The sequence below is a fragment of the Tuber melanosporum genome (genome assembly GCF_000151645.1).
Source record: "Tuber melanosporum whole genome shotgun sequence assembly, scaffold_41, strain Mel28".
Classification (NCBI taxonomy): domain Eukaryota; kingdom Fungi; phylum Ascomycota; class Pezizomycetes; order Pezizales; family Tuberaceae; genus Tuber; species Tuber melanosporum.
The window spans coordinates 631,402-653,789 of record NW_003299086.1 but is presented as its reverse complement, the minus strand read 5'-3'; the positions used below and the strand labels follow the sequence as shown (position 1 = coordinate 653,789).

At 47.5% G+C, this 22,388-nt stretch overlaps 3 protein-coding genes; 1 reads left to right on the top strand and 2 right to left on the bottom strand.

Moving 5' to 3' along the window:
• Positions 1-709: 709 nt before the first annotated feature.
• GSTUM_00008065001 (uncharacterized protein) lies at positions 710-1,984 on the bottom strand. XM_002839832.2 has 2 exons: positions 1,562-1,984; positions 710-1,488 (listed from the first exon to the last, which is right to left on the bottom strand). The coding sequence occupies exons 1-2, from the start codon at positions 1,938-1,940 to the stop codon at positions 779-781; spliced, it is 1,089 nt and encodes a 362-aa protein (XP_002839878.1). The 5' UTR covers positions 1,941-1,984; the 3' UTR covers positions 710-778.
• Positions 1,985-11,953: 9,969 nt separating this feature from the next.
• GSTUM_00008063001 (uncharacterized protein) lies at positions 11,954-13,428 on the bottom strand. XM_052355800.1 has 1 exon: positions 11,954-13,428. Exon 1 carries the CDS (start codon positions 12,899-12,901, stop codon positions 12,512-12,514), a length of 390 nt encoding a protein of 129 aa, XP_052211765.1. The 5' UTR covers positions 12,902-13,428; the 3' UTR covers positions 11,954-12,511.
• Positions 13,429-19,004: 5,576 nt separating this feature from the next.
• GSTUM_00008061001 (uncharacterized protein) lies at positions 19,005-21,779 on the top strand (the record flags this gene model as incomplete). XM_002839830.2 has 2 exons in its annotated part: positions 19,005-20,535; positions 21,260-21,779. 2 exons carry the CDS (start codon positions 19,005-19,007, stop codon positions 21,364-21,366), a joined length of 1,638 nt encoding a protein of 545 aa, XP_002839876.1. The 3' UTR covers positions 21,367-21,779.
• Between the last annotated feature and the right edge of the window lie 609 nt (positions 21,780-22,388).

Genomic DNA, 22,388 nt, shown 5'->3' with positions numbered 1-22,388 from the left:
GGGGTTTTCCGGAATTAAGAGTATGGGAATGAACTGGAATTGGTAACTATAAGAAACATGGAATTGTTGGAGGGAATCCTCATAGCTCGAGTAGTGTAAATCCCCGGGGCCTGGAAGTAATAGAGGGTTGGAAGTTTGGGAGGCGGGAAGTATCGGAGGTTCCACTGTACTCGAGTACACGGCTAATGTTTCACGGAAACTCCGGTTGAGTGTGCCACGATGCATACCGCATTCTCAGACACATCTGGTGAAATGTATAAGTTTGGAGTTGTGGAAGTGGAGAAAAATGTACTAACAGTTACCAATTTTTAAAAGTCAATTTTGATAAACTTAAACCTTATGTATCACGGACAAACTGTTTAGGGGGCCCTCCTCTACCGTCCCGTCACTCATATTTATACCGCCCTTGATTTATTGATATGATTGAAGGGTACAGTAGTAATTGGGAACCTTAACATACCAAAGATATCATATCTAACTTGTAGCAAGGACAGTGAGATGATGAGGCTTTGCACGGTAATTTGGAATACAGCTGATAGTTAATAGGACTCTACTAAATTAATTTGTCATGAATTACATAATTTGGGAGGGTGTTTTTAGTTTCTACCTTTTTTTTCTGGCCATGTTATCCTTAAGAACCCTAACCAAATGTAGATATTTTGTGGTCCGAAGCAAGGGCTGTGAAATGATGGGCCCCGTCCAACAAGCGAAACAAAAAAGATAGGTTACCCGGAAACGTGAAAAAGGTGAATAAGGGAATTGCCGCAATTACTCCCCCTCAGGTATCAGCATCGACATCGACATCAGCATCAACAGAAGCACCAACAGCTACTTCACGCCCACTCTGCAGAGCCCCCTTCACAAAACCCTCACTCCAAACCCATAGCCTCTCCGCCAGCCTCTCATCACCAGCGGCCGTGCTACAACTCTCCTTCCGCGCAATCGGAACCCAGTACTCGCCCCTACAGCCACCAGTCTCGACCTCCTTCGCGGCCGCTAAGAACACACCTGTCGTCGCACCATCCTCCAAAGTCTGCCCTATCCACCTGAAAAACTCGGAAAACACGCTTCCGAAGGCATTCCCGAAATGCTCCTTCCAAGTGTCCATGGAAGAGGTAGGTATGTTCCCGGGGAAGTAGGCGTTGACAAAGACCTTCTCGTTCTCCAATCTTCGGGAGAGGGCTTTGGCGAAGAGTATATTCGCTAGCTTCGAGCGGGCGTAGCGGTAGAGCGAGGCGTAGGCAGTACCTAATTTGGAGGAAGGGGGGGTAGGGGAGGTGAGGGATTGGACGTCAATGGATCCGCAGAGGTGGTGGAGAGATGACGAAGAGACGATTATTCGGGTTGATGAGACAGAGTGGGTTTTGGGGGTTGAGAGTATTAGCGGGAGGAGGGTGTTTACCAGGTGGAAGTGCCCCAGGTGATTTGCTGCGAATATGGTTTCTACACCCTGTGGGGAGAGTTCGTAGTTTGGTATGTTCGGAATGCCTATATCCCGTGGGTCGATTAGCACCACCAGTCCCTTCCGTTTCCATCAACTAGAAGAAAAGGAAATACAAACCAGCGTTCAAAAACAGCATATCCAACCTCCCCAATCGCCTAAGCAGCTCCTTCCCAACCCTATCCACAACCCTTAAATCCGTAAGATCGCACTCCACAAACTCGACCCTTTCAGCCACCTCCTCATGGCATGTAATCTTCCCCCACTCCTCTCTCGCAATCTCAAACTTCTCCCGACTCCGTGCGAGAACGACGACATGTCCGATATCATGTAGGAGTAGCTGCTTGACGATCTCAGCCCCAATCCCGCTCTGTCCTCCGGTAATAACGGCGATTTTGGACCACAGTGGTGGGCATTCAGAGAGCGTCCACTCTACACTCTGCAAGAAGCCGCTCTGATAGAGGGGGGAGAGAGGGTTCGGGATTGAATAAAGGAACATTGATTTATGGAGATTGGTTGCTGCAGGGAGCTAGGGAAAGGCGCAGAGTTTCGACAGCTATTGTAGCTAGTTCTAGCTGTAAATTTAAACTGTGTTCAGGTGTGCGGATCGACAACGTGACTTAGGTTTGCTTTTTGCGGGTGATTAGATAAGAGTTTGGCTTGGCGTTGAGGCTGGTGTTTGAATTTTTGAGCCTCATCCATATACGGGTACCGTGCTCGAGCACCTGCGGTCTATCAGCCGTGGCAAAACAGAGGGACCGGGCGACAACGACTAGAAAAACCAGGACTGCGAGTAACTTTAGTTAGTTACCTTGAAGTTTCACCCATATCATTCTATCACTGAAAGGGTTAGAAGTATCATTAAAAGTGTACGAGTAGTAAATCCCCAGGGCCGGACTGTCGTAAGAACTTGAATAATTGAAGCGCATGCATGAGATCCAAAATTCTCGGGAGAGGGGACAAAAAACACACCCCTATCCCCCTTCCGAGACAGAACTTCTTCCCTTTCTCGGCCTTACTGAGAGAGGAAAGCCTAACGACATTGTACTAGTACACTGTTCAATTATTCAAGTTTCTACTCGGGTAGGTATTTGAGACCCATGTTTTAACCTCCCGCTTATGATTATTAGGTTGTTAATACCAATATCATGGTCGAACCCCCCCCCCTCCAGTTGTTTCTCTCTCTGCCAAATTTCTAGCCTCCAATCTTCAGTCATCATCCTCTCCTTGTCACAACAAATTCCGACAAACACTTTTCCGATTGTTATACACCCGAGCACCGTACAATTCATCATAAGCCACAGCAAGCCTACTATCTTTTGAACAATATCAAAACTTAGTCCGTTATATGCTTTAATAGTATGAGAGGGTGTGTGCTAGATCGGTTGCGATGGAGGGGTATTGTTACGGTTATGGGATAACAGTATAAGTTAACTGAGTTAGATTATCTTCTTGTTTGTATAATTTTAAGGGTTACGTTAGTGCCTGATGTGGTACATACCCTGAAAGTGGGGTTGTGTAGTTGTTTTCTATTTATACCTGCTCATGTATTTTCCTTTCCTCTCTTTCTTCTCTCTCTAGTTTGTATCTTTGTATTTCCACCATTCAAAGATATTTTCTCTCCCTCCACTACGTTACGTCATTAGGCACTGGCAGTCACTGTTTCCTTTTGGTTTCAACATTGCGTCCTCGGTATCATCCGTGTCTGTTCTCCGTGTCCTAGTTCGACTTGCAACTCCTGTTTGCTTCTCAGTCTCCCTTTGTTTCTCTTAATACCCTGTCTCCGTGTTCCGGCATCCTGGCTCTCACCGATACCCCTTGACCACCTCTTGTCTGTCTCGACCATTACAGGTATAATTATTAAACGGACACGATTGTACTGTACTGCACTATACAAGTACAGTAATATGCTACTCGGGTATCCTTCTACCCCATAGCGGTCAGTTACTCAATTCAATATACCGGTATGACTATCTTGATCTTTTTTAACAGCTTGCAACTTTTGTAGATTTGAATCTATATCTCATTCTTAGTATAATATAATAATCATCTATTCCCAATACAATCGGTTACTACCCCCACGTAGCTCACATAGGTAATTTCCTTTTAAGTTAACTTGTAATAAGCCCGCGCCGAGCACATCAGCAAGATTACTAAGCTATAATAAACATCCGCAGCTCCAGCTGTCGTAAAAATCTCATAATCCACCATCAGATCATCAGCGGGAATTGTGGAATGGACACAATATAGGTTTATTTCGACAGGCTCCCAGAAACGCGATTACCAATTTATGAGATCAAACACACTTATAATGCTCAGGCTTTACTGTGCGAGGAAAGCATTAATCCTCTTAGGGCTTTCTGGCCTCGGAGAAAAACGAGGTTCCAGATCTGACGCAGGTAGAAGATTATACGAGAGTTCGTCCGCTTACCCCTTTGACTTCATTATATCCAAAGATGCCACAGACTCTCCCATTATCCCGCATTTTCGTTCTTGATTCTACAAAACCCTTTATTTTTTTCACTTCTACCCGAATACGACTTCCGCGAGCTTAAAGAAATAGATTAAAAATATCGAAGAGTTGATGAACTGATTGCACTTGTCTCATTGTAGGAGACCTCTCGCGTGAGGCGGGGCGGGATAGGGGCGACATTCTCGATAAGAGCCGTGAGAAACCAACGGGCCTAAATACGTGGAGACGGCATTCTTTGGTCGTAATCTACGACACAGTCATCAGTGTGTTCGACAGTGAGTTATCGTATGATGTAGTGCCGGAAGCCATGGGGGGGTGCAAATATTGAATTTATTGTGACTCTGAACAATAAAATGCCCTAATTTACTACTTGTATCCTCTACCGATTGAAGAGATCAAAGTTACACCTCCCCCCATACCACTTCTGGCGCCAGACTGTATTATCGTATTGTATGATGACTCTTTGTAAAATTACTGTTTGAGCACTACTCGTACTGCCAGACACGAGTGATTGTGTATGACGAACTTTATGCGCTTCAATGGATTCCGAAAGAAGGAAGCATAGCCAGATATCAGTTAGTGAAAATAGAAGAGTGAAAGGGCTGAAGAAAAAATTAAAAAGCTTAGGGGAGGGGAAACGCTTGGCCTCCCATACCCCATAGGTAGCGTACAAACACAGCTCCTTATGTCCTGTCCACGAATAAAAGCACTGTGATAAAGTATGATCTAGTACTGTACCTAGCCTCTACCGCTCCAGAGAGGGGGGTTACATGGAGAACCGTTTTAAAATTCTGGGGCCATGACGTTTACTGTGTAGTATGATAGTCGTAAAATTCTGTTGTAAGCTCAAGAATCTTTGCCTCCCAAGCAAAAGCGAGCTTTGCTATCCAGCGCATGGGAACAGACTCTACCTTTGCCAAAGGTCGGCCTCGTACAAGAAGGGAAGAATAGGAAACTCTTGAGTCCGCAGGCATCCATAGAGCGGCATTCCGGGAGAGTTTCCTCGGGAGCTATAAGAACAAGACAGTTTACAGTACAAGTAAATATTATTTATACGGCCCGTAGCTAAACAGTACATATATCGGATATCATAAACCCTCATATTACTTTTTACCGCACCGATGAACCCAACCCAAGCAGCCAGCCAGCGTGAACAGGAAAGAGAAAAGAGAAAAGAGAAAATCGTAGCTGAAGCAAAAGAAAACACGAAACGACCCGAGGTCTAAACATTCTCCTCTTCTTCCGCGATCCGCTGATATCTCGTAGCGTCACCTCTACAAGCACGCACACGGGGGGGAGTCTCATACATCCTATAGTAGTCCACCGGGGCACCGCCGAGGAGTGCTTCCCCATCATTGATAACGTTATCTTTGAATACGGGTGCGGGATCACACCAGAAGTCTTTGCAATTTGTGAGAATTCCTCGGGAGAATGGGTTACCGCGACGGCGGCGGGCAGGGTTACTGGCGTCCTGGGCGGTATGGACGAGGACGTCTACACCGAGGAGTTTCTTCGCCCGTGAGAAACAGGTGCCATTAGCGCCGCGGCGGTGGTGGTGGTGATAATTTGGATGGTGGTGTCCTCCGCTGGCTTCTGCGGACGGCTCGGGACGCCGGGACGTGGGGAGTAATTGGACGCCTTCCATTCTAGCTCCGCTGGTAGCGATGGTGGATGCTACGGCTGAGGTGATTTTTTTGCCGTGGCCGCGGTGGTGGCGGCCGGAGGTCATGGATTCCCAGGTTGTCTGCGCACGGGCTATCTGGACTAGTTGCACTAAAAGGAGCATGGTCACCCATGAGGCTTGGAGCACGCCCCAAACAAATATGTAAGCCGTGAAAGGGTCCTGGAGCACGGCTGAGCAGAATGGCTCTGCTAGGATGCTGCATTCCGCTTTCGGGATGAGGCCAAGAACTGTGTAGTGAATGATAGCCAGACGGACGAGCATAAAGATGCCTATCTCAAGACTAAGCACGTAAAGGAAGAACTGCCTAAGATTTCTGACGCCGATACAGTTGAAGACCCAAGGGCAATGACTAGGTTGGTGTTAGGAACGCGCTATCAAAAAACATGCGGGAAAAAAATAAGGGACTTACTGATCATGCTTGGCAACACACCTGCGGCATTTGCGGCAGTGCTTGCTCCGTAGTGGCATACGAACCATGCATTCAACACAGAAATTGTAGTCATCAAATTTCCACAAAGCCAGGAGCTCTTCTATAACCGCTTTCTGCTCTGTTACACTGGAAAGCTTGGGTATATAGCCTGGGTGGTAAATCATGCATATAGTGTAAAAGTAGATGCAAGACGAGAATGTTACTGCGAAAAACATATTGCTGAAAGGAGCCGAACTAAAGGTGTCTTTGAACAAATTGTGAGTACTCTACCCACTATTGGCTGTTGGGCTAGGGTTGGGTACAATTGGGGTGAGGGGGAGACTTACTCGGCAGAATGTGAAACAACCATCGTTCCGCAGTCCAGAATATGGTCCCCACAAATATTCCTGCTAGATATGGTGTATTGTTTATTACTTTCTGATCACCCTCCGCATAATTGCCCGCTCTGATAGCAATCCAGTGTAAGCCTAATCCGGAAATGACCGCCGAAAGGATACCCGGAATCCAAGAGAGATAAGTTAAACACATTATCATGGCCCATATGATTAGGGTCGGCCAACAAAGAAAGAATCTGTTGAGCACAGTGGTTTTGTCCGCTACTCGTACCCCCAAGATTGTCCCATTAGGATGTAACGGGTTCCCATCCTTGCCATAGCCGCAATCCTCTAAAGCATCCCACCAAACTCTCTGTGTCTTCAGTTCTTCCGCCACTGTCGCCGGACTTTTCCCCTCATTGGTTTTTGCGAATCTGTCGGCTCCGTACTCAACGAGCTTCTGTACACAACCAAAGTTTCCCCGTACCAATGCCCAGTGCAATGCAGTAAAACCCATATCATCAACAGCACGAACATCTGCCCCCCAGCGTAGAAAGAGATCCACAGCACTTGAATATCCTTTGTAAGCTGCCCACATTAACGAAGTGTGTTGGTTCGAATCTGGAATGTCCACAGGAATCCCATTATGCAATAACAACACCAACAGGAACATGTTCCCCTCAAACGTAGTTAAGTGAAGTGCATTGTATCCATGAATGTCTTTCATACAAGGGTCGGCGCCGTGCTTCAGCAGAAGGTTAACGAGGTAGTAGTGTCCACGCTGCGCAGCCCACATTATAGGGGTAGCATTAGATTCGCCTCCAGCGGCATTCACAGCTGCTCCTCGCTCTACCAGGAGCTTGCAAATTGCGTACCGATTGTTGATCGCTGCCCACTACCTCAGTTAGCCTCTTAGATGAAGGGCGCAAGCTTGGGAAGATCAGATAAGCTAAAAAGGGTGGGAAAAATGAGGGGCTAAGGTACATGTAACGGCCCGACCCCATCCTCGCCCAACCAGTCCGCAGTAACCTTCCCACTATCGAGTAATGCACGAACAGCGACCTCGTCACCGTTGACACTCAGCTTGATAATATCATCCTTAAGCTCCAACTCAGGCGGCGGAGAGCTTGCAATCATATCCTTGAGCTCCAGTGTATCTGTGTCCACCGCCGGCGGTGCGACCGTGCTTTTCGACGGTGTCGGATAGAATCCCGGTGCTTGCCGGGTAGAACTACTGGCCATCTATTGAGGAGTATAAAAAGGGAGGAAAGAGGGAAAGGGGTTTTCAAGATACCGGAGTGGGTGTGCGAAAAGAAGCTTCAAGGCAAAGAGATTTTGTTATGTTGGGGGTGAAGTGAAGGAAGGCTAAAGAGTTGAAAAGGTCAAAATCAGCTCCGATGGCCACATCGTGTAACCCCCAAAAGTTGGTTGCAAATGCAAACGCGGCTACATACTCCGTAAATAGTGTCTTGGCGCACTTACGAGACAAAGTTATCTGATGCGGCGACAGCAGTCTTGATCTAATCTGCATCTGGTTGCCACGATCTTATCTAATCAGGGTGAGCGCCGTTAGCTGATCTCGCCAGAGGATCACCATGTTGAATGCTCCTCCATTCAAGCCTCAATACTAAAACTAGCAAGACCCGAGACCTCGAGGGTTGGCGTTTGTTCCTGTAGGTGTTGGCTCGACGTGGCGATTTTGCTGTTTCCGGTGTTTTCCATTGTTAGGGTTATTTGTTGACTCTGTTTTCACTCTGCCCGTATTCGTTTCATGCCATTTCGGCCATGCTTCATCGTTGGCGCACTACTCGTAGAAAGAATAGGGCAAAATGAAGAGATCGCCTTTCCAGTTTTTTATGTTTCCACAGCCCGGTGGACAATCAATTAGTCATTTTGTAAAAACAATTATGCATAGATGTTATATCTACCACTCATTAATTGTCCTTACACGAAAATAATTTTTTTTTACCGGCAAGAGGTGCACCCGTTCTAATAAAATTGGGTTAGTACAAATACACCCGTAGGGGAAGGGGGCTGTTTTAGAGGAATTAATAAGTCGTCAATAGAGTAAATTGACCGGGTGTGGCTTCCATCTTTCTTTTTTTTTCCACTTGATACTGACATTGCAAGTCCTAGTGGATGTGTAAGAGACGGATCCTGCGTCGATTGGCTTCGCCTAATAAGATAAATGATCACGCCGGAGAATAAGATACGACATGTCACGAGCCCCAAATAATGCTGTCGAGGCCGGGTATTTCTCTACAAACACTTTTTTCGTGTTATTTCCAGTTGTGAGTTCAGGTATCTCTCTCGCCAAGCTGATAATGAATATAGGGAGGTGAATGTGGAAGAGGTATTTATCTCTGAGGACATGTTATGAAATCGGCAGAGTTTCCCGAATCATCATACCTCATTTTTTCAGAAATTAAAAAATGACCGATATACCAGAGCCTTGGTTTGAATTGAAACCAGCCTCAAGGCTGATTTTGCAATCCTCGGGGACTACGAGTCCAACTCACCAACGAGGCGAGGAGTTCCCTATCAACTCCCGACTCCCCACATGGATCCTCGTGCCGAATTCTAAAGATACACACCAGATGCCGTAATTTTCTTAATCAAATCTCTTGCACACAGCACCCGACTATCAGTAGGATGGAACATCCCAATTTATAGCAAAAAAGACAAGAAATAAATAACCTACACCTTCTCCCCATCCGCCCCAGCCAGGATCTTAAGCAACAATATCTTCCTCAAAATTAAAACACAAACCCATTCCTAATGAATTCATGCTTCAATTTTAACTGGGCTGCAATAGGCTCTATTAGCCCCCAAGAGTCAGACCGGAGGTGCAGACTTTGAAAAGAGTTGAAAAAGTTGAGAGTCAAGCACAAGTTAAGTGGGCTAGTAGGACACTGTTGAAACATACTTCTCGCACTACTGCAGTGTTATTCCTACTACTAATACTTTCTCCTTGCATTAAACCTGATGGCGCATCTAGACATCCTAGACTATTGAAGATACCTCCTTGCCTTTCTCACACACCTCTTTTCTTCTTATTGTTATTGTTCGCTCAAGCTATTTGTCTTGCTCCAAAACAGTAGATAGTCAGGGTCTTCAGCTCTTCCCTTTGAAAGTGTTAAGCATTCAAGTTTCTCAAGCAATTGATCATTTCTTCACATCTCGTATCATCGTTCTATCCAATATTCTCACAACAGATACCTTTCTACTTAGGGCGAGTGATTGGTTATGAAGAGAAGAGGTGAAGAGGTGACTAGACTGCGCTGGGACTATTAAAACTTAGACTTTGAGAGGGCTAAACGGTATGGATTTAATTTGATATTAGGTGAAAATTGGTCCTGGTATTTTCCCTGTGGTGAAGTGCTTAGGTGGTAGTCCTCTTTCACTTTGGGTAGTGGGTTGTGTCTGCATGCTGTCACACTAAACGAAGAAAGTGCTATGATATCTTCAGTACAATAACCTTGAATTCCGTGAGATATATTAATACAAGCTTGTCATATAAGTTATTACGTGTTAATTCTTCCTCGCTAGGTTCCAAAAGACTAAACCTCACCGTGCTCTTGGTGGAAACAAGATTGAGCCAAACCCCAAACCAACGGGCTCGAGATTTGCGCAAGTATAACAGCCTCTAGTGATTGGGTTGTTACACCTCTACAAGAACACTTGGGGGATATTGTTTTCACATAATATGGTAATCTCAACCCATCTATGATAACCAATGAGGAGAAGAAAAAAGATGTGACAAGAGTGGTACTTGAACCCACGCTCAGTTTCCCGAACCAGGGTGCATGTTAAGATAACCCTAACCTGGCGCCATAACCAACTCGGCCATCTTGCCATTAAAAAATATTATTCTCTTGGAAAAATATCAAGCCTGTGTGGTGTGGCCACTGCCCGGTGAGACTGTTTTCTTGTCGGGGTGGGTTTTATGGTATAGTCCTATGTATGTTAATATGATGGACAGGGTGGTGTCGCAACAACAAATTCATGGGCTGTTTTGCTCTTTAGGGTGGTCCTATCATAGTTGTCTCCCTTATGCCGGGTAGCACAGGCGATGATGGAATAATGGTAAAAATAATGGCATGGTATTTGAACGATGAACCTAAGTCCTTCTCCATACCAGTACGGGCCTAAGCACCCACTACCACCATCTCAATCCACAAACATTTCCCAGTACTGCATTAAAGTAGTCAGTAATTGCCCCGCCTAAAAATTCTGAGAGATACCCCCACTTTTGTCTACAGCTGGATAGCCGATGAGGACACGGGGATATCTGAAGTTGTGCAGTGGACTGCAGCTAGGTTCGTGCCACCGTCCGAAAGAGTAAAGGCTGGGCGGAGGGGCGGTGGGCGAAGAAATGGTAAAATGTGGAAGCGAAACCAAGAATACGAAAAGATAGCATAACGAGCGCCAAAATTCGACTTCTAGCAGCAAAGGATAAAGACCTTTGTGCAAATACACCGCTAACAGCAAGGACTTCCTGAGATTGTGATGCTGGGCAGTGTTCCCAAGAGGCCAGTCCGGTCAGGCCGTGATTCTGGTGTGCCTGAGTTAGTCCGGCTTAAATTATTTCCGATCGCCAAGGACCATGGGCGCCCGGGAAGCCGCCAGATGGAAGGGTTAGGCAACCCAGTCAGACCCACCAGACGCCTGCATGAAGATCGGATGGTCTACTTAGCAACCACGGGACGTAACATTTGATTTGTGAAATGGAATGAGAATGTCAGAAAATACAGGTGGATAAGAGGAGGGCACCTACAAGTGAAATAGAAAAATAGCAGATATCCCACCGTCCGGAGCTCCAGGTCATTCAACTGTAGAATTCACCATATCTTTACTTTCAACTTTCAATCCTCAGATGTCGTTGGCCTGGGGTTCATGGTTGCAACAACTAAGGGTCTCAGGCTGGGGTAGGCGGCAGGCCAACAGGCCAGCAGCCCTAACCCCGGACTGAGCCCCTGTACGCCAAGTCTTGGCAATAGCTTGACTCCACGACATTTGTTTACACCATCCAAAGCACTTTGTCCCCTACAATGGATTCAACAGGAGCCTCGCAGAAGCTCCTGCAAGCGTTATCAGCTCACGAAATCCCACTCGGGGAAGAGGATGTCCTTTGGGTATTCAGCAACGCCAAAACTGCTGCCCCGGTGACACAATGGGTTGAGCGGTTCATTACGGAGGAGACTCTGGTCTCCATAGAAGAGCTTGAGATGTGGGTCCCCCAATTGTTAGCGTGGGGTGTCATTCAATGATTAACATTTATTTATAGATATAATCATCTCAAGAAGACGGGCGCACTATCAAAGCTGCAGAAAGCACACCCTGGGCTCGGGTTTGTCAAACCGCGGTCAGAGGAGGACTTGGAGCTTGAGATTGAAGGGCTACGAAAGAGTACTGAGCTACTGAGGCAACATACAGTCCAACTAAGGAGACAGAAAGCAGCCTTGAAATCTATGAAAGATAAGACGAAAGCTGATAAGGAGCGTAAGCGAAAGCTAGATGAGCGGAGGAGAAGGAAGTGGCTATCTCAGAAGGAGGACCATCAGGCGGCTGTAAGTTTCTGCTCAGTTCGGCACATGCATGGCGAAATCTATTCTAACAGTGATAGATTGATGATTTATTAAGTATCCTAAAAGAAGAGATAATCGACCTAAAGCAATATATGAAGGAGTCTGCCATTGATGTTGAAGGTGTGAATAAGATGTTGGAGAGTGATGACAGGGTACTTGCACGGTTGGAAAGACTTGCAGGCGGCGTGATTGTTGGTGACGATGGTGATGACGGGAAGGAGGTTGTTGAGAGAGTAACTGCGCTTGTAAAAAAGCAAGAGCCCTTCTGAATTTTACCTCTTGAGGAGGGTACTAATGCATCTCACAGGCTATCCACCCTTTCGGCCACAGCACTGAAAACCCGTCTTGATCGAATCTTCTTTGAAGTAGCTGGCTCGCATAACTCGGAGAATGGTGACCCTGAAGTAGAAGAGCTCCAAAAAGACCTTGAAAGTCTATACGCCGAAATCCCGTCAGTAGCAGAAATGGCCGCCGAGCAGGAGTTCCTTCAACCGGTACTGGATGAAGTACACAAAGGTCGGATGAAAGCCAGCGAGGGCCTACGATTAGGTGGAAAATATGTGAGTTCTCTCTATGAAGCTCTATAGAGCGTTGCTGATATAATTATAGATTTGTGATGTCCTCCACCATCTCCAAAAACGCCACAGGGCGACCGCCCAGAGTTTGAAAATAGAGCTTTCCAAGCAAAAAGCAATTTCTACGGTGTTAGCAACAATTGCAGAGGAATCTGTTTCTCCGCTTACAATGCCTCCCAAGGTCACAACTCCAAGTACGCCCCCACCAGCTCCCAAGAGCCCTAGCTCGAGCCCGGGCAAAAAGCTTCCCTTCCGCACGGTTCCGGCTTTCACTCCTCCACGGCACAGGCGTGGTAGAAGCACGGATTTTCCACCCGACGAGGACGAGTACCCTGAACTGCGTATGCTGGCACTATTGGGCATTTCTGTTCCGCCAACTATCACTCCTCTCTTCATATCCCCGATTAAATCTGCGCCACCAACGCCTCCTGTCCCAGTGGTCAAGGAATCACAGATCAGAGAACATATCGTTCAACAAAATTCCAAGCTCAAGGCACAGGAGAAGGAACTTGCAACAGGAGAGTCCGAGCTTACAGAAATGTGGAATGTAAGCCGACTGCTAGAGGCAGCATTAAGGTCTGGTAATGACTTTCCGGGCGCTGGTTTGATTAGCGAGGAGTTAGTTAAGGGCTTAGAGGAGGTTGAGAGTAAAGTCGGCGCTGTGGCTGAGAGGATGGAAGGGATTGCTGGGGGCTTGGAGGAGTTGAAGAAAGGCGGTGGTGATTTAAGTGGGCGAGGGGAGAAAAAAGCATTCGTTGAGAGGTGGGAGAGGTGATACGTCCGTGTTTCGGTATATTATCCGAGATAGGTCTTCTGAGTAAGGTTAGGCCCCCACAGAGACAGTGTGTGGGATAGTGTGCGCAAAAGTTTTAATAAAATAAATATTAATATTTCCTTTCCACAATATCTCTCCTTGGGTTCGGGGAAATGCTTTTGGAGTTCGTGGGTTGTGTGTTTTGGGGGCGGCTTAGTGAAGGTGTGGCAAGATATGTTAATACAGCATCGAGATCTCAACATTACTTCGTGTTGCTTCTCGTGATGGTACCTTGCTTCATTCGGAAACATACCTTCCCTAAACTACTATTATCGAGGAATTGTACCCACGGGCGATTCCTTCTTGACGATGACTTTACTCATTATGGCTCTCGGTGATCTCAATATTAGAGTTTGGTGATTGACACGGGATCCCCCCTATAATAACAAAAACATAGTACCGACGGAACCTTCGTTTGGGGAAGAGATGGTGTTATTCCACCGCTACCTCAAATGCCTCACCAATCCCTCTCACACTCCCAGCCGGAGAAAAAAGACATCTGTTTCCGAGATCCGTGTGTATATTATTTACTCGTGACTGGCCGAGCGGTTCTGGGCGTGGTATACCAGGATACCCACAGTGCTATCAATCAATCTATGATACATCTGACACGACTGGATCTCCAGCCTGGGATCCCGGCCACAGCACACCCGTCGTCAACTCGGTAGTGCTCCGTGCATCTTCCCAAGAGGCTCCATTAAAACTTGGCACAACCTCTTTTCCTATTCTGACTGCCCAGACTAATATACTGTACAGTACTAGGATCTTACTTAGATATTTATTCCACTTTCTGTATAATGATTTTTAGTTTTACCCATTCACTTACGGCGGGTCAAGTACCGTATACCTCGAGTGCAAATAAAAAAACTTAAGCGAGGGTGGCAACAAAGGGAGACACCAAGGCCGAGTTACTGTATTTGGAATATGAGAAAATCAATATTTGAAAAATTGAAAAAAGGGTGTTAATATTAGGACAGGTCAATATATTGTAAAGAATTGATTCTTCATATATCTGCCAATTCACTATGAAATGAAAGTTAAATTTATTATATCCTAAATTTATAGTAAAAGTAGTAGATGAGAGAGATTGATAATCTAGTACTAACTTAATTAACAAGCCATTATTAGTGAGATTATAAGCGATAATTTAAATCAGTTGAGACTGTACCAGTTAAAATGCATATATTGGACCTCTATCTCAAAAAAAATTTTTTTTGATTAGCTACCTAGCTAGAGAGGTGATGTACAGTACGAGTACTGTACTAGTACAAGTGTGATCAATCGAGCACTTCCATTCTTCTGCAACTTGCTTATGTAAGCAAGACAACCTTCTTCTCGCTTAAAATTTTTCTTTTTGCACTCGATGTCTACTTGACCCGCCGTAATTCACTGATTGTCTGCTGGGGTATCCTAAAACCCCCCCCATCTCTGCAAACTACGACTATCTACCCTTCCACATCAGACAAATAAATTCGAATCCCCACTCAGAGTTAACCCCCCAATCTCTGCACTCTCCACGAGGATCTCAACCTCTGGAGCCAGAGCCTGCACCCCCAGACAATCCATTAAGAGGTGCACGGCCTTCTCCACCCTCAAATCCAAGAGAATCACCCAAACCTGGCCCCAATATGGCGGCAAATAACCGGTACAACTGGAGGGAGTCCTCGTGAAAATTGAGCAAGCGGCCGATAACACCGAGCTTGTGGGCACGCAAGAAGACGGCTGCAAGGTTCTGGCAGGGCTTAGCAGGCGAGTCGGAGAAGTTTAGAGAGTATATACGATTGCTGATGAGCTTCGGGAGCAGGTGGGCGAGACTGTGTGGGTTGTAGGAGTTTGGGGCGAGGAGACGGGTAACACGGGTCAGGTGGGCAACGGTATGGTGGAGGAGCTTGGGGCTTTGTTGCTGGAAGCGGAGAAGATTGGGATGAGGGGGGATGGGGCGTTTGGGGGTACGTAGCCGCGGAGCAGGGAAGAAGTAGTTAATGGTGGGTTGGGGGCCGTGACCAGGCCTATCGGGGAGCGGGAGCGGAATGAGGATATACCAGTGCTAACACTCGTGCTAGTGCTGACTCCTACCCAGAAGGTGCAAAACCCCGAACAAGCGCCGACACCACAATCACGATCCCCAGAGAACCGGAACTTTGGCACAGAAAGAGAAAGTACACAGCACCTCCGAGCTCTATGTACTGCATGATCTCACCAAAGCATAGCCTGGATCCTTGAACTGCAATCATGTCCGTGTTATGTCCCATAGCCCTCTCACAATTACTAATACCTATGCAGTCTGCCTTCCAACTCGCGTGCGATGAAAATCCAGTGTTCCCAACCGTCCGGGGCGCCCTACAGGGCCCTGGCGGGCCGTAGTCCCGGGCGTCCCGGGCAGGGTGGGTGAGGACGGCAGGGCATGGCGTCCGTCTTTCATAAAGACGGCTGTCCAAAGGGTTGACACCCGGGCCCCGCAGTCTTAGAGCAAATAGCATCTTCCGGCGGTTATCTGCAGGTCCAGGTCATTACCTGCAGGGCCCGGCGATTACCCACACGGCCCGGCCATTACCTACAGGGCCCAGCCGTCACCCGCAGGAACCTGGCACATCCTGCCCCCTGAGAAACCTCCAGGGCCCGCCCGTCCGTCCCGGGCAGTGATCTGGACGGACGCCGAGATGCCCTTCCGTCCCGGCATCCACCCATGCACTGCCGTCCGTCTGGTCCGCACCCAAGGACGGACGGACTGGACGCTTGGGTTCACTGTGAAAATCTGAAACTTACGGGTAACTTCAATTTACGTGGAGCGCTAGGTAAATTAATTTATATTCATAGAGATCACAGATTACTGATATTCAGCTGCAGAAAGAATTGTCTATCAGGCGAAACTCGAGGGTAAAATCAAGAAGAATTGTGCGGGAGGTGTCCGGGGGCGCTCAACACCCTAGCCCAAACAGATGCCTTCAAGAGAATTCTCACCCGGGAAATCGCAACTCGCAAATTGGTTGCAAAAGATGTGGAGCGTTGTATCCTACAAGTGTAACATGGGGTATCCAAGCACGCCCATGGGAATATGGCCCCGATCAGGATTTACCGTGAAGACCACACGGTAAATGAAGTGGCGGCCCTGGTCGCCTTCTTGAAGCTTCAAAGTACATGGCCAGGTGCCGTGAAGTGGGAAGAAGTAAAAAGACGACAGTTAACTGTGTAATTAGTCCGCAACTCTAGACTATTATGCAAATAAACATGGAGCTTTGGTAAACCACAGATAATTATCATACACAAGATATAATACGACCCTCTAGAGTCACCCAACAACTGAATCCCCTTGCATAGCGAGGAGCTAGGAACCGGAGCCATGGGTGGAGAAGTGGGAATGGCAGGGTTTGATAATTATCATAAACTGTGATCATAGGAGTTGTTTGGATTTGCAATTTTAGCTTTACCTGTTATTTTGGTCGCGGTATGCTGGCTGATCAGTTATTCCTATTGGGCAATACACATGCTGTACTTTGCCATTTCACATAAGACTCCATCTGTTTGCAGGCTACTACTATGATTGCATGTGACCTTTGTATATGTACGGGTGTATGGGAGATATGAAGTGGACCCAGATCCCACCCACGAGGCCGTAGTGTCCACCCAAAGTCGGGGCAGCCCTGGGTGTCGGAAGAGAGGCAGTCGACGGTGGGCACGTGAGGATGTGTTGCGGGAGGGCTGGAAAGAATTGACACATCGGCCGCGTGAGTCCGCGAGTGCCTACGGCATCTATGTGCGTAGTGTCGGGCCTCGCGTTACACTTAATTTGGTTTTGGAGTCATTCAAAATTGGTGGTTGTTGGGGGCGCAGTGGCCTCTGTGCTTCAACAGCCAATATATTGCGTCGAATGCACCTGCCGCCATGCTCAATTTGTAAGAGTAGATAGAATTAAACGCTTATTATGCAGCCGTTCGCTCTCCGATCCACTGCCCTCTGGCCGTGTGCAAACACGTAGACATCCGGAACAGCAAAGAAGTTCCCTTACCAACTAATCAGAGATTATTATGGTATGTTGATACCCAAAGTAAGGAGTGAAATCTCGTTGAAGGCCGTTACCAACAGGTGGTGCAGCTCTATGCTTTTATGTTCATGTGTGCGGTATCATATGGTGGAAGAGGTGTTTTTTTATGCGAAAAATCTGGGGTTGAACAAAGATTCCATCTAAAAATAGGAGAGCTTCAACTCACTCTAAACTTACGAATTGACATAAATAGGAAATCTACAAACAGAGTTGCCTTATCTCTTTTTTTTTATTTTACCGGGAATTATCCTGGTAAAAACGTCCTCAAATTTGAATATTCCGCACACTTCACAAATGCGCGATAGATCTATCGCACATCCATTGGCTTTCAGGATCCTGCCCAAGAGTGGCCTCCCGGGGGTTGACAGATATCGATCAACAGCCACAGAGCCGCCCCTTCTGATACCGAAAGCAGTGCATGTATCGGAGCGAAGAGTTTCTCCATGGTTCGGGAGTCAACGATGGTGGACATGCCCGGATTCATCGAATCCGATACCGAGTGATATCCGGTGGTCACAAACATAAATATAGATGGTTTCTAACAAGAAACATATGAAAACCATGTGAGGGAAGGACAAGACATAACGGGTAGGTAATCATTAAATGTCCTCAATGCATTGGTGTGTGTAATATGCTAGTACGGTATTACTGACCCTAACAACAGATCTGCTTGTGTATCTATAAATGTTGTAGCAATAGAATGAGCGGGTTCGCTTGCCACTTAGAGAGAGTGTGGGAAAGACAGGAAAGATATGATATGAGCATAAACTTCGTTACCTCGCTCCCCCTCCGTGGATCGCTCCACTTTGCTCCGTGCCTCCGCGTACTATACGTCCCCATTCCTCTTTATTACTCCGTACATCACGACTACCACAGAACGATCCATAACATCCCCCAACCTCCCACAGTCAGCTGTGACACCCTGGGTACCTCCGACAGCTCCAATATAGTACCGAGCAGAGTTTGAAACAAGTGCTCAAAACGCGTCTACCAGGGCAAAATGTACAAAAGGTTACCATGTAATTGTAACGAAATGGCGTCGGATAGGTTTCGAAAAACTACTGTTTCCACGACGGGCACCTATCCGGAAAGGCACATATCTTGCGGGTTGACCGCACCGTATTCTCATGCATAGTACAGACACAGACTACTAGTACACTCCCACCGGACGGTACCGCAGTGAAGCCCCAACTCTGAATCAGTGAGGGAAAGCAAGAAGGGAAACAGTCCCAATACCTTATAGAACCTGTGGGCACTGTCGGTACCCCCTAGAGCCCAAATCCGAGTCACCGCCGTTGGTCACAGCGAGTCCGTGGTCGGGGCTGTCCCAAAATATGTGAACGCCCGAGTGACTTAATATGATCCTAAACACGCCTGGATAGTGCGACGAAGCACCGACGACCAACAGCAGGGAATCCCACGACAGTGGTAGCGATACCGGCATCATGCAGTTTGCAGCCCTTTTTTCTAAACCCCCTCCAGTGGGGCCCGTGCCTGGGGTGTTATGCTTCGGATCGGCGCGGATCACGTTATCAGGGGTTGCTTATATAATCCCGATTTGATCGGTGATGCGGCGCGTCACCCTGATTTCGATCTAGACGAACACCTTCCTTCTTTTCAACGCGATTTACGACAACAACAACATGGGCAACAGTGTCGTGGAATCTCTTGTCGCCGGCAGAGAGAGACGTTCGACAGCGGGAAACCGACTTGCGTCGCTATTACATCAAGAAGCTGACACCGAGGATACCCTCTTCCTCGAAGACGAGGACGATGTCGAATTCGAGGCCAGGGATGTGGAGGAGCTCTCGGATGTGCTCCTGGAGTCCTCTGACGACGAGGATGAGTACAATGGGGGTGGTGGTGTCGACGGAAAAGAGGGCGGACAAGGCGAGGAGGATCTCGAGGGCGAGAGGGAACTACAGCAACAAGCAAAGGAGGAGCGAGCAGCGAAGAAGCGGAAGGCTGCCGAAGCATTCTTGAAACCGAGGGTATCGACGAGAAAGCGAGTCACAATTCAGGACGGAAGCTCTACTACGACCACGGCTACGGCCGCACAAACAACGGCAACGTCCCCATCCCGGGGGTCTCCTCCGAGGCCTAGAAAGAAGTCGGAGAGGGTTTCATGGATTCCCGAGTTTACAGCTACAAGGGCCTCAAGCCGAACCCTATCATTACAAAACAGGACGGAAACAATGAAGAGGCTACAAGAGTCCGAGAAGCGCCGGCTGCATACCATCAAGTTGATGGAGGCTGCAGCTGCGAAAAAAGATAAAGAGAATCCTCGCAAAGAAATGACGCAGGTGGAGCGTTTGAAGGAGGCAAAGCTCACCGAGGAGCGGAACTTGAAAAGCTTGAACAAATGGGAAGAAAGCGAGGCGGTTAGGTTAGAGGAGCAACGGAAAAAACTTGCAGCCCTGCAAAACCGCAAGTTGGTAGGGCCTGTGATTACGTGGTGGAGTGGAACTGCCGAGTGGAACGGTGAGGGAAAACTTGTGAGGGTTGGGAAGGGATTGGTGGAAATTCTTGACAACAGCGAGGATGGGGAGAAAGGAGGGGGGAAGAAGGCTAAAGGGAGGAAGAGCAAGGGAGCAAAGGCGGCAGCGGTCAAAAGTAAAGATAAAGAAAAATCAATTACCGACGGCAACGGAGATGACAGCAAGGAGGCGGTCCAGCTGCCCCAGCTGCACCAGACAATTGATGGGCGACGAGAAAATGCGTCTAACTCAAACATTGAATCCCCACAACTACCTCCGAGTGGCCCAACCCAATCTGATGAAGCTGCAAATGCAAAATCAAATGCAATATTGACTTCCGACAATATAATCAATGCATCGTCAAATACCCCGTCCAATGCGAATCCGCAGCCATCATCCTCCACGCAGGAGGTACTTCACCGGGACCACGGACCAATCCCTATTCTCTTGGAAGGGATATTGGATTATGCGGCTCTACCGGAACCCTCTCCGGGGCGCGAGAAAGACCCACCGGATATGCAGAGGGGCGAAATATCACCTTGTACATCCCCGCATGTCACATCAGAAACAGCTAAACCAAAGACCGAGCACTCGAGTCGGAATCTCGTAGTGCTGGAAAATTTTGACCCGGTGGCTGTTCAGACCCGAGAAGGGTTAGTCAAGGTGTTATTCCCAAGCGATCCAAAGAGAACCTGGCGTATGTTGCTTTTTCTCTTCTTTTTCACCCTTCCCTTCTTTCCTCTTAATCTTTTTCTGCCCGTCATAATAATTTTATCCTTCACCCTATTCCACTTATTCCGTTTTTGAGGCAATTGGTCTCATCCCCATACCCTATGTGTCGCTTTGGGGGTTAGGTCATCAAGGATATATATTACATGGCCTTTACTGCATGCACCTCGCCAATTCCCCGGTTTGCACCTCGCGATCCGGCCCGAGTGTCATCCCAAGGTTTGGCTTGGAAAGGAGCTTTCTGGGTTGGCTGATAAAGCACTCGGCCTTTGAGCCTTCTCTCTTTCCCTTGACCCTGAAGCTTGACTCGACCCCTGACTCGTTTCTTTCTTTTTCCTTTCCCCTTTAACCCCCCCTTGTCCACTTCGAGCACGCCTCGGGCTGGCGTTACCGCCTTTGTGCGAGTATCGCAGATTTTCCTGGCGCAACTGTGGGCTGCGGGCTTACCTTTCTGTGCCTTGCTTGCTCGATCGAACTGGGATTTGAATCCCTTGCCATATATTGGAAAATTTCCCTCGGGTTCTTGCGTTTGACACCATTTACTAATCAAACCTCACTTATCCTCTACGTACCTTGGAGGGTAAATTTTATAAAGCAGAAACTCATAAACCACTTTGTGTCATCACGCATCAGCCGGCGAAGTTTCGTGATCCGGCCACGGGGATGTCTTATGCATCTCTCCATGCTTATAGAGAGATTCAAAAAATACTCCGGGGAGAAATCCAATGGAGTTGTCTATTGGGAGCATACGTCGGTGCACCCAATGTCGCCGCGAAAGGAGTGCCGGACGGATTTCTAAAATCGGACGAAGATAGACCCGCGCTGGTGGAGTGATTGATTTTTATTGGGAGGAGGGGGTGTTATTTTTTTCCTCTTTTTCCTTTTTTTCTGCGTGGTGGGTGTGTAGATCAGGGGGTATGATTGGTGGGTTAGGCTTTTTTCCCTTTCTCCATTTTCATTTTCGCACAAGTACCGGTAAAGTCGACTTTATCTTACTTTTCTCCCTAAGCTCCTCCCCCCTTCCCACTAACACTCCCTTCCCCGTGCGTTCTTTGGTGTTTTCTTTCCCTTCCCTTCCCTTCCTTCACTTCCTCCTCTTTTTTTCCCGCGTAATGTAGTTTAACTTCATGCTGCCAACTACCGTGAGCCCGCTTAGCTAGGCTTGCCTAGAGTCAATGAGACAATCACCGAATGGCGCAAACCGCAAGGGCTATCACTTTCGCTTCATGTTCTCCTGCTCCCTGCTTAACTAGCGAACAAGTGGGCGATCAAAAAGCATTACCGGTGGTTCACAGTACTCAGCTCCTATTTTTGCAAATGCTATCTCGAGTACTACACCATTACTGTATCATACCGCACCGTAGTTAATCTCTTATTCCCTATCTATCAATCTATCCACCACCACCTATCTATCTACTTATCTATCTATCAGGCCTACTACCGTGCATACCAGAGTACCGCACTTTGATGCTTGAGCGAACCCCCCCTTAATATCTATCGAATCCCCCGCTTCTCTCCTCTCATTCCTCTTTCCAACCAGTAGTTCACCCCGTCCAAATCCCCAGGGAGGAAAAATAAGATGAAAATTGCGGGGCACAACAAACAGGCGGGGGGGGAGGGGGCAGACAGGCAGCCATGTAGGTGAGTAAGGTATCAGGTTGTCTAGTGTGGTGGAGTGCGGTACGGTAGGTACGGCAGATAGGAAGGTGGGTAGGTAGGAGTAATATACCGTAACGATTGATCAACAACGCGATACAGTCAAAACGGCTCAACAACGGAATATGATGTCTCAATTTTTTCTCCCGTTCACGCAAATCTCTC

Bases quoted from the DNA above. Each gene is read 5' to 3' on its own strand.
- GSTUM_00008065001 (XM_002839832.2), bottom strand. From the start codon at position 1,940: ATGTTCCTTTATTCAATCCCGAACCCTCTCTCCCCCCTCTATCAGAGC. The intron at 1,489-1,561 runs GTTTGTATTTCC...CACGGGATATAG, and splicing joins TATGCTGTTTTTGAACGCTG to GCATTCCGAACATACCAAAC.
- GSTUM_00008063001 (XM_052355800.1), bottom strand. From the start codon at position 12,901: ATGAAGAGAGGAGTGATAGTTGGCGGAACAGAAATGCCCAATAGTGCC.